Source organism: Nilaparvata lugens, unplaced genomic scaffold, assembly GCF_014356525.2.
Source record: "Nilaparvata lugens isolate BPH unplaced genomic scaffold, ASM1435652v1 scaffold7036, whole genome shotgun sequence".
NCBI lineage: Eukaryota > Metazoa > Arthropoda > Insecta > Hemiptera > Delphacidae > Nilaparvata > Nilaparvata lugens.
In genome coordinates this window covers 1-12,500 of record NW_024092785.1, presented here as the reverse complement: position 1 = coordinate 12,500, position 12,500 = coordinate 1, and the positions used below count along the sequence as shown (strand labels likewise).

General features: G+C 36.9%; 1 protein-coding gene across 1 annotated transcript; it reads left to right on the top strand.

The window, feature by feature from the left end:
* Positions 1 to 349: 349 nt before the first annotated feature.
* LOC120356540 (arf-GAP with coiled-coil, ANK repeat and PH domain-containing protein 2-like) lies at positions 350 to 11,994 on the top strand. The gene is made up of 5 exons (XM_039445483.1): positions 350 to 641; positions 5,106 to 5,212; positions 7,254 to 7,436; positions 9,100 to 9,301; positions 11,732 to 11,994. Exons 1-3 carry the CDS (start codon positions 472 to 474, stop codon positions 7,409 to 7,411), a joined length of 435 nt encoding a protein of 144 aa, XP_039301417.1. The 5' UTR covers positions 350 to 471; the 3' UTR covers positions 7,412 to 7,436; positions 9,100 to 9,301; positions 11,732 to 11,994.
* The last annotated feature ends 506 nt before the right edge of the window (positions 11,995 to 12,500 follow it).

Here is a 12,500-nt window from a genome sequence, read left to right as displayed (position 1 = left end):
CACAGCTGATGCAATGCATCTATCTATTGCCAAGGTAAATGACAACTCTACTTGATAACATCAGCTGTTGGAAGGCAAAAGATACCCACGAAACCGCCTAACTTTTTGGCGTCAGCTATACCTGTAGTGTGGCGAAAAATATCGTACGCGACTCTCTCAGAAAGTTGAATTTTCAAAAATGTTGGATGTTTTGATCGGGTAGTATTGTAGTGTAGTGGCCCACCGCCGACTGTACTAAGGACCCGGACTGTACTAAGGCATCATCTCATCAGTGGTCTTTTTTGATTAGACTGAATTATTTAACATGTTTTTCCATATTTAAACAAGGATTTATTTCATTTTTCAGAAGCCATATGTTACAGGCCGACTCGGAAGAGATCTACCAAGCATGGGTGACCGCTCTACAGCGAGGCATAGGAGCTGCCATACAGCAAACGCCCTGTACGGCTGAAGAAAGGCGGGGAAGGAGAGATGAAGGACGGGAAGAGGAGGAGGAAGAAGAAGAGGAAGAGTGTGGAGGAGGAGAAGGAGGTGTGGGAGGAGGAGATAGGGAAGGAGAGTGTAGGAGGAGAAGTGATGAAGATGGATAATAGGAATACTACAGGATCTAACCAAGATGGAGATAGGAAGGTTGCTAAGAGGTAATTATAGAACTATACTAGTAGTTCTGTGAGCAGTAGACCTCGCGCTCAGTAAGTTACATTGACCTGTTGTTATATTTAGGAAAAAATCCTAAATAAACATAGAGCTTCTGTCCTATCGTACCGCGGCGTGTCGTCCCGGAATGTGAGTGTGAGCGCTGTTATCAGGTCTGGCTGCAACTGTCTACAACGTTCATGGAAGATACATTTTCAAGATGTTCGATGTTTTTGAACGGGTAGTATTATAGTCAACTGTCTACTAACGTTGATGAAAAGATACATTTTCAAGATGTTCCATGTTTTGAAGGGTAATATCACTACCTCCGTAAACAAAGCCGTAGTGCAATCGTGTGACGGTCAGCACAGGAGGGCTCCTACACCAATAAAAGCACTAGCTGATATAGATCAGCTGAATCAACGATTTTCATTGGTGTGGGAGCCCTACCTGTGCTGACGTCACACGATTGCACTACGGCTTTGTTCACGGAGGTAGTGGTAGTATTATAGTCCACTAGACAGTGATTTATGATGAATAATTCTATAGACGAGTTTTTTCTAATATTGGCGTAAAAGGAGGCTCCTTTTTCCTTTATATTATCCTTGAAAGCAAATTTCCAAAACCTTCTATATACGTCGACGCGCAATAAAAAAGGAACATACCTGTCAAATTTCATGAAAATCTATTACCGCGTTTGGCCGTAAATGCGCAACATATAAAAATTAAACATTAAGAGAAATGCCAAACCGTCGACTTGAATCTCAAGCTGCGTTTACACCAAAGTTATTAAAAAAATGTAATAACTTAATTCTTATACCGGTAGATTCGATTAGATTGAACGGAACTTGACAAACACATATGTTCATCATGTGTATGATAAGTTATGTTCAATCTAATAGAATCTATAAGGATTGAGTAAGTTATTAACATTTTGTTAATAACTTGGTGAAACGCAGCTTTAGACTCACTTCGCTCGGTCAATAATAAAAAATTGAGCCTCAAATTTTGACATTCAATAACTTTTTATGTGGCACCGAATTTGATGATTTTTTCAGTTGTGTTCGTTATGTACAGGACCAGGTTTATGGCCTATCAAATTTATTATCCGACTTTAGGACTCTTTGCTACGGTCCTTCAAAGTTTACATGTAATCCTTATGGGAGAAGATTTGTGAGTGGCCACACTAGAAAGAAAAATCAGCTGTTATAATCATTGCGTCATACAACATCCGTCGGTAGATAGTAGACAAGAGTGTGTGCTGCGCCATAACCGCCCATGTATTTTATTCCAAATGCCTCGACTAAAATCAAAATGACTGTTGTGTGTGTAACCATCCAGCAGTGCGGCCTCAGGTTGAAGACTTACATGCTCTAAAGACATTGCTTTGTTTCGAATAATTGGGCTGTCTTCGGTGTTCAGAATTAATTGATTTCTAGTAATTCTTTTATTTTGCAGTAAATTATCTATATAAATGAAATGCCGCATCGCACCTCCTTAGGTATGCCTCCAGCTTAAGTTTGTCATGAGATGCATTAACTATTGGCGGTACGAAGTTCGCAGGGCTAGCTAGTCATAATATTATAATTATGAATTGAAGGAAAAAATAGACTGAGCCTGTACTATTTCTTCCAAAAATCTTGATAAAAAGTTATTAATGTTGTCCGAAGGTTAGGTTATGATATCACACACTGCTTCGTCACTTGATTTTGGTCCAGGAATAATTATTATTTGAAGATTTCTAATAATTTATGTTTGTCTAATTGCAGGCCATTGGCTCTATTACTGAAAAGTCCCAGGAAATAATAGCTGTTGTGATTGTGGGGCGAGCGATCCAAAGTGGGCCAGCATCAATCTGGGAATCACACTCTGCATAAGTAAGTCATTCCACAATAATTCATCAATTTATATTATGTTATTGGATGGGCACTTTATATTGTCGGTCCCGGCTGAAGTATGACAGTCGTAAGGCCCATTGACGGCTTAAATTGTATATTCAGGCGATGGGGCCTTCCCGCAAGGGACTCCTCACCAACAAAAGCCATACGAATTTACCTTTTTATCAATTTATAACAGATATTGACTTTTTTGTTTGAAGGAAAACTTCAAGCCCATAGAAACCTTCACCCTTCACCCATAAGAAATATTCCCAAAATTGAAGGTCAACAACTTTCACGATTTCTATACAGCATATTTTAAAGTTTCATCCCGATAAAGTTAACTACTGTCTATTATTAGTGTGTTGTTGGGAGTTTAAGAAGGGCACAGTATGAGAGACTACCAGCGTCACATAGCTTCACCAAAAACAACTACTAGGACTATCGGCTTCAGTTAACACTCACATTTGCAACATAGACACCCTATACACTGTCTATTATTAGGTTGTTGTTGGGAGTGTAAGAGTGTAAGAAGGGCACAGTATGAGAGATACCAGCGTCACATAGCTTCACCAAAAACAACTACTAGGACTATCGGCTTCAGTTAACACTCACATTTGCAACATAGACACCCTATACACTGTCTATTATTAGTGTGTTGTTGGGAGTGTAAGAGTGTAAGAAGGGCACAGTATGAGAGACTACCAGCGTCACATAGCTTCACCAAAAACAACTACTAGGACTATCGGCTTCAGTTAACACTCACATTTGCAACATAGACACCCTATACACTGTCTATTATTAGTGTGTTGTTGGGAGTGTAAGAGTGTAAGAAGGGCACAGTATGAGAGACTACCAGCGTCACATAGCTTCACCAAAAACAACTACTAGGACTATCGGCTTCAGTTAACACTCACATTTGCAACATAGACACCCTATACACTGTCTATTATTAGGTTGTTTTGGGAGTGTAAGAGTGTAAGAAGGGCACAGTATGAGAGACTACCAGCGTCACATAGCTTCACCAAAAAAACTACTAGGACTATCGGCTTCAGTTAACACTCACATTTGCAACATAGACACCCTAGACAGCTGATTTATGATGAATAATTCTATAGTCTGATTTTTACTCTAATATTTGCGTATGAAGAGGCTCCTTTTTCCTTCTATATTACCTTGAATGCAAAATTTCCAAACCTTGTATATACGTCGACGCACAATTAAAAAAGGAACATACCTGTCAAATTTCATGAAAATCTATTACCGCGTTTGGCCGTAAATGCGCAACATATAAACATTAAAACATTAAGAGAAATGCCAAACTGTCGACTTGAATCTCAAGCTGCGTTTACACCAAAGTTATTAACAAAATGTTAAATTGATTTTAACGAAGTGACAAATCTAATAGAATCTATAAGGATTAAGTTATTAACAAAATGTTAATAACTTAATCCTTATAGATTCTATTAGATTGAACGGAACTTGACAAACACATATGTTCATCATGTGTATGATAAGTTATGTTCAATCTAAATAGAATCTATAAAGATTAAGTTATTAACATTTTGTTAATAACTTTGGTGTAAACGCAGCTTTAGACTCACTTCGCTCGGTCAATAAATAAAAATTGAGCCTCAAATTTTGACATTCAATAACTTTTTTATGTGTGCACCGAATTTGATGATTTTTTCAGTTGTGTTCGTTATGTACAGGACCAGGTTTATGGCCTATCAAATTTATTATCCGACTTTAGGACTCTTTGCTACGGTCTTTCAAAGTTTACATGTAATCCTTATGGGAGAAGATTTGTGAGCTGTCCACACACTGAAAGAAAAATCAGCTGTTATAATAATTGCGTCATACAACAGCCGTCGGTAGATAGTAGACAAGAGTGTGTGCTGCGCCATAACCGCCCATGTATTTTATTCCAAATGCCTCGACTAAAATCAAAATGACTGTTGTGTGTGTAACCATCCAGCAGTGCGGTCTCAGGTTGAAGACTTACATGCTCTAAACACATTGCTTTGTTTCGAATAATTGGGCTGTCTTCGGTGTTCAGAATTGATTGATTTTTAGTAATTCTTTTATTTTGCAGTAAATTATCTATATAAGTTTCGGATGGACACGTTAAGCCTTCGGTCCCGGCTGCCTAAAAAGCAGTCGTTAGGTCATGTCAGAGGCCCTGAAATTGATCAGCTGCGACCTGAAAACTCTGACACCAGACCTGAGCCAGCCAGGTCACTCTCGATATATTATTATTATTATTATCTATAAAATAAATGCCGCCATCGCGCCTCCTTAGGTATGCCTCCAGCTTAAGTTTGTCATGAGATGCATTAACTATTTGGCGGTACGAAGTTCGCAGGGCCATCTAGTCATAATATTATAATTATGAAATTGAAGGAAAAAATAGTCTGAGCCTGTACTATTTCTTTCCAAAAATCTTGATAAAAAGTTATTAATGTTGTCCGAAGGTTAGGTTATGATAGTTATGATATCACACACTGCTTCGTCACTTGATTTTTGGTCCAGGAATAATGATTATTTGAAGATTTTGAAGGTTTTTAATAATTTATGTTTGTCTAATTGCAGGCCATTGGCTCTATTACTGAAAATCCCAGGAAATAATAGCTGTTGTGATTGTGGGGCGAGCGATCCAAAGTGGGCCAGCATCAATCTGGGAATCACACTCTGCATAAGTAAGTCATTCCACAATAATTCATCAATTTATATTATGTTGTTGGGAGTGTAAGAGTGTAAGAAGGGCACAGTATGAGAGACTACCAGCGTCACATAGCTTCACCAAAAACAACTACTAGGACTATCGGCTTCAGTTAACACTCACATTTGCAACATAGACACCCTATACACTGTCTATTATTAGTGTGTTGTTGGGAGTGTAAGAGTGTAAGAAGGGCACAGTATGAGAGACTACCAGCGTCACATAGCTTCACCAAAAACAACTACTAGGACTATCGGCTTCAGTTAACACTCACATTTGCAACATAGAACCCTATACACTGTCTATTATTAGTGTGTTGTTGGGAGTGTAAGAGTGTAAGAAGGGCACAGTATGAGAGACTACCAGCGTCACATAGCTTCACCAAAAACAACTACTAGGACTATCGGCTTCAGTTAACACTCACATTTGCAACATAGACACCCTATACACTGTCTATTATTAGTGTGTGTTGGGAGTGTAAGAGTGTAAGAAGGGCACAGTATGAGAGACTACCAGCGTCACATAGCTTCACCAAAAACAACTACTAGGACTATCGGCTTCAGTTAACACTCACATTTGCAACATAGACACCCTATACACTGTCTATTATTAGTGTGTGTTGGGAGTGTAAGAGTGTAAGAAGGGCACAGTATGAGAGACTACCAGCGTCACATAGCTTCACCAAAAACAACTACTAGGACTATTGGCTTCAGTTAAAACTCACATTTGCAACATAACGGTCCTTTACCATGGAATATCACCACACAATGATACAGTATCATCTCAACTTGATACACAACACCGTAATTTGGTACAACACTTGCAAACTTTCAATGAATTCTACAAACTATTATTATTACTAAAAGAAATCCCAATTAAATGCTGTAATTCACCCCGAAGACTTCTGCTACTGCAAATATTGACAGCAGGGTAAACAGCTAGATGGAAGTTCGATGAGCGCTATGGCTTTGAGCGTTGCTATCCAGAGATTGTCAGTTTGGTGTAAGGGTAAGCATTCCTGACCGGCAATTAGGAGGTACTGGGTTCGATTCCCGGGCTCACAAATAATTTTTGAATAGTAGCGCTCATCGAATTTCCATCTATCTGTTTACCCTGTTGTCAATATTTGCAGTAGCAGAAGTCTTCGGGGTGAATTACAGTATTCAATTTGGATTTTCGTTTATTAACAATAATTAATTCATTAGCATTTGAATAATTGCAATATCTCAGTAATTTCCATCTGTAGAATTCTACAAACCATGGGAACATCTTTATGCTATCTTTTCTCTATAGTATCACCACACATGATCAATATCCACACAATATGATACGTATCATGTCAACTTGATACACAACACCATAATTTGATACAAAACTTGCAAACTTTGGATGAAATTCTACAAACCATTGGATATCTTCTATGCTATCTTTTCTCTATAGTGCTATACACCATAATGCTATAGTATCAACACAATATGATTTATAGTATCAACACACATGATGATACAGTATCAACACACATGATACAGTATCATCACACTATGATACAAACTTTGAATGAATTCTATAAACCATGGGATATCTTCTTATGCTATCTTTTCTCTATAAATCCGCTATGTGACTGTATTTTTTTATTTTTGTGTAGTTGAGAAGTTGATATTGTGGTAATTATGGTTTTGACAATTCTTAGACCCGGTTGCACAAAATCCGGTTAAATTTTAACCGTGATTAACTTCACGAGAACCAATCAGAGAACGCGTTATTGATAAAACGGCTTCTCTGATTGGTTCTCGCGGAATTAATCACTTTTGTGCAACCGGGCCTTAGTCTTTTTCATTCAGTATTTTTTATTTTTTTACAAATCAAACCAAATTTATTCACCAATTAACAACAGTTTTACAAGAAAATAAATAAATAATTTGTTGTTAAATAATTGGCTTGGCTAGAAAAAGAAATTGTGCTCTAGCCACGAGTTTTATTTTGATTGACTTTGACCACTAATTTTGTTCGACTTCCAGAATGTTCGGCCATCCACCGCAGCCTAGGCGTGCACTATAGCAAGGTGAGGTCGTTGACCTTAGACAAATGGGAACCGGAAGTACTGAAAGTAATGGCGGAACTCGGCAATCAGATTGTCAACAATATATATGAGGCCAACGTTGAGACAACAACCTAACCAGGATCAACGCTGAGTCTAGTCAGTGAGTAACGCCGTTAAATGTCATCTCCATGTAAGGGTTTATTTACACCAGCGGCAGGCTCGCTTCGCTCGCCATATCCGTCTAGCCAGGGGCTCCGCCCCCTGGACCCCGACTGGATCGTCCAAGAATGAGATCAGCAGGCTCGCTTCGCTCGCCTGCATTTTCATATGTTAGGACAATCCAGTCGGGGGTCCAGACTAAACGGTGGCTAAACGGATATGGCGAGCGAAGCGAGCCTGACTGCTAGTAATATAATATTCCCAGGATTGAAGTAGCAGTGCCCAATCAATTTTTCCGCGATAAATGCATTTAAATTTTCAACTTGGTGCCAACCTAACAAAGTCAACTCACTTAATGCCAACCTGACAAAATTATTAATTTAGTTACCAGTTAACAACTGTTTCGAAGAGGTACTCTATCTAGATTATAGTTCTATAGTAACATATGATATGGAAATTTCAATTATAATTAAGAGATTGGGAGAAGAAGAATATACATGCTAAAAGACGAACTTCAAACCCTTAAAAACAACCCTTAGCGTGAAATATTGCCAAAAGATTTCTTAGTGCGCCTCTAAAGGGCCAACTGAACATACCTACAAAATTTGAACGTTTTTGGTCCGGTAGATTTTTAGTTATGCGAGTGAGTGAGTCAGTCAGTCAGTGAGTGAGTGCCATTTCGCTTTTATATATATATATATATATATATATATATATATATATATATATATATATATATATATATATATAGATATTCACGTTAGCGCTTCGTTCAATAATCTACAGTTAAAACTAGCTGATCAATTTAACCAAAAATTAAGGAATTTGATTCATCAGCAAAAAATGTCTCAACTAATTCCTCAAACAAGGATTCGCCAAATACGATGATCGCGAGTTTGCCACGTGCTCCATTGTTGTCTTGGCTAGTTCCTTGTGCGCGAACCGGAAACGCGCGAACGGCGATCATCTTGCGAACTGCTCGCGTTCAGTTTGTATGTTACGCAGTGCGACAAGTCTGTACGCAAATTAAGAGAATTCACATGAAATCAATATTCTTGATTCTGTATGAGATTTGTGAGATTATAAGGGGATATCACACTGGTGATAGTTGTTTCATGGTATCAAACACATTGTGTTATATAGGAAGTGTTTACATCAGCGATAGTTGCTTAACAAATACAAACACATTGTGTTGCATGAGAGTGTTCACATCAGCGATAGTTGATAATCAAATACAAACACATTGTGTTGCATGAGAGCGTTCACATCAGCGATAGTTGCCCAACAAATACAAACACATTGTGTTGCATGAAAGTGTTCATATCAAATTGTCTTTTGTTTGCAGCGAGCAATGCCTAGCCTACATCGATAGTTGCTCAACAAATACAAACACATTGTGTTGCATGAGAGTGTTCACATCAGCGATAGTTGCTCAACAAATACAAACAAATTGTGGTGAATGAGAGTGTTCACACCAGCGATAGTTGCTCAACAAATACATACACATTGTGTTTTATGAGAGTGTCCACATCAGCGATAGTTGCTCATCAAATACAAACAAATTGTGGTGAATGAGAGTGTTCACACCAGCGATAGTTGCTCAACAAATACAAACACATTGTGTTGCATGAGAGTGTTCACATCAAATTATCTTCTGTTTGCAGCGAGCAACGCCTGGCCTACATCACGGCCAAATGGAAGGAGCGGCGCTTCGTGATGAACTCGAATTCACTGACAGTAGTGGGGGTGGGGGGAGAGAGAGAGAGGGTGGCCAGACCTGTGCGCAAGTGGAGTGTGCGCCGATTCAGGAGAGGCAGGACTCAGAGCCGGGACAAGGAGGCCCGGAGAAGAGCTATCACTTGTCAGGTAGATAGATAAATTATACATAACCTAATAATTTTTTTTTGTGTAGTTGAGAAGTTGATATTGTGGTAATTATTCATAAATTGAATGAAAAAGACTAAGAAATATCATTCAATAATAAATACAATAATTCAATAATAAAATAATAAAAATTGTCAAATAACCACTGATTTATTGATAATTAGAAATATTTCTAATTATCAATAAATCAGTGATTTTTTGACAATTTCTTAGTCTTTTTCATTCAATAATAAATACATCATTGGTCAGCCATCATTAGCCATCACTAGTCAGGTGGTTACAGAAAGGATTCCGATTGGTTGAGAACTTGAATGACGCTAAGCAAAGGCGAGCGTAGCGAGCTACGCTCGCCTTTGCAGGGCTCCGCCCGATGGTACATTTTATAAGTTCCAGGATATAATTTCAAAATTCAAATTTCAAATTTATTCCACACTCATAAATACATATACTAAAAAAGCAAATATAATAAAAAAGCAAAGACTCGCTTCGCTCGCCTTTGAAGGGCTCTGCCTGATGCTACATATCAGAAGTTTAAGGATATAAAAAGCCTCAATCAATTGCTTCAAAACTATAGTAAGATCCAAGTTATAATGACAGTGAAGAATGAAAGGAGAACAACGTTGCCGATCTACCGGTCTTGTCAATTACTTCTATAGACGGTAGCTGATACAGGTTTATTTTTATTTTATTTTATTTATTTATTATTTTACAAAGGCGACTTTCTAGAAGTATTTTAAGCCTAGGTGATGATGATTGTGATGAATGATAATACAATGAAGGTAGAGTTATGAATTAATAAAAATTATAGGTTATGCTATCCACTTGAGTTGATGTAATAATATAGTTGATAGTTATTGATGTAATATTAACTGTGTTCATTCTCGTTTAAAATAATCAATTATAGTTTATTAAGCAAGAAATTAGATTTGTCAATAATTTTATAATGAATTTTTCATAATTAAGATGAATTATTTTGAGAATTAATAATTAAAAGCCGATCTGGCAACAGAGCAAATCGAGAAAGAGAGCGCTTTCCGCTTTGTGGAATGATGGACAAGGATAGCAATACCATTGCTAATCAAATACTGCCATTATAACGTGGACCTCACTATAGTAAATTTGAAAAGTTTCAGGATATAATAAAAAAAAAACGGGACCAACAATTAATTATCTTGGTCTCTTAATATATCTTGGAAAATTTTGAGTTTAGGCTATCAAGAAAACCAGAAAGTGACAAACCATATCTTACCAATTCATTTTTTGTGTAATTAATTGTTCCACGTTTCCATTATTGATTTTCCCTGAAACATAACATTGATTGATAAATTTATTTGTAATAAATCAAAAATTAAATAGATTATAGAATTAAAATAATATACCCTGCTTGAACAAAATATTTAATAATAGATTAGCTATTTCTTTATTGTTTAAAAACGATGTACTAAATTGAAAAATTGATGCACTAAGTTACAATCAATGTCATTTATATTGTATTGTAAAAATATGTATTGTAATTTTTGGCAATAATTAAATTGAAATTCAATTCAAATGTGGGAACACTGTGGAGGTTGGTGGTAGAGGATAGAGCTATCTGCTTTGTCGAATGATAGACAAGGATAGCAACACCAATGTTAATCAAATACTGCCATTATAACGTGGACCTCACTATAGAACAAGAACAACCGCAACATGATACAGTATCAACACAATATGATACAGTATCATCTCAACTTGATACACAGCACTATGATTTGATTCATTCGCTATCTGCTTTGTGGAATGATAGACAAGGATAGCAACACCAATGTTAATCAAATACTGCCATTGTAACGTGGACCTCACTATAGAACAAGAACAACCACAACATGATACAGTATCAACACAATATGATACAGTATCATCTCAACTTGATACACAACACTATGATTTGATATATTCGCTATCTGCTTTGTGGAATGATAGACGAGGATAGCAACACCAATGTCAATCAAATACTGCCATTATAACGTGGACCTCACTATAAAACAAGAACAACACCAACATGATACAGTATCAACACAATATGATACAGTACCATCTCAACAGGATACACAACACTATGATTTGATACATTCGCTATCTGCTTTGTGGAATGATAGACAAGGATAGCAACACCAATGTCAATCAAATACTGCCATTATAACGTGGACCTCACTGTAGCGAGTCTCGTTTGTTCTGCCACTTTTATTAACTCGAAATATGCTATCATTAATTCATAATTCATTTTATTATTAGTCACAGGCCATACATAACCTAGCATTGACATTACTCATGTTTATTGAACCTAAAAATATTGCATTTTAACCTGATTTAAATATTCAAATGATCAATTTTTGTGTATTGTTAAATTTAAATTATTTCTCTAAATTACAGACCGAAAAGAAAGACACGGAAAAAACTCCAAACAAATTGTCTCCTACAACAGCCAGCGAAGTGAATCGAAGCAGAGAAGAAGGAGAAGGAAAGGAGAGAGGAGAAGGAGAAGAAGGTGCTAAGAAAAATGAAGGAGGAGGAGAAGGAGAAGAGGAGGAGACCAGTCTGCTGTTGATCGGCGATAATTTGACTCAGGAGAGAAGCGGAAGTTTACTGCAGTTAAGCAGTGAAGATGATTCGACTGGCGGGGAAGAGGAAGATGATGGTTTGTAATTAATAATTATTAATTATTTTTAGGTTTGTAATTTAATAATAATTATTTTTTTAAATTTAGTTATAAATCGAAATCCAATTCTAAGGAATTTAATCATATTATTTTATCAATATACAGAGTATCTGACGAAAGGTGTAACAGAAAGGTGACCATAGATTCTACTTGAAATTGTTTTTTTTTCATTATTTGTATTAAACTTTCACCATTAAGATTGTTCTACAGATGGAATTCCTGACCGGCAATTAGGAGTTGCTGGGTTCGATTCCCGGCTGACCAAATATTTTTGTATAGTAGCGCTCATTGAATTTCCATCTAGCTGTATACCCTGTTGTCAATATTTGCAGTAGCAGAAATCTTCGGGGTGATTTACAGCATTCAATTTGGATTTTCGTTTAATAATAATTATTCATTAATTAATTAGCATATGAACAAATGCATCTCCAGTTTATTCCCATCTGTAACTGGCTGGCCGCTATGGCTTTGTATAAAATGAGC

Bases quoted from the DNA above. Each gene is read 5' to 3' on its own strand.
- LOC120356540 (XM_039445483.1), top strand. From the start codon at position 472: ATGAAGGACGGGAAGAGGAGGAGGAAGAAGAAGAGGAAGAGTGTGGAG. The intron at 642-5,105 runs GTAATTATAGAA...GTCTAATTGCAG, and splicing joins GATAGGAAGGTTGCTAAGAG to GCCATTGGCTCTATTACTGA. The intron at 5,213-7,253 runs GTAAGTCATTCC...TTCGACTTCCAG, and splicing joins GGGAATCACACTCTGCATAA to AATGTTCGGCCATCCACCGC.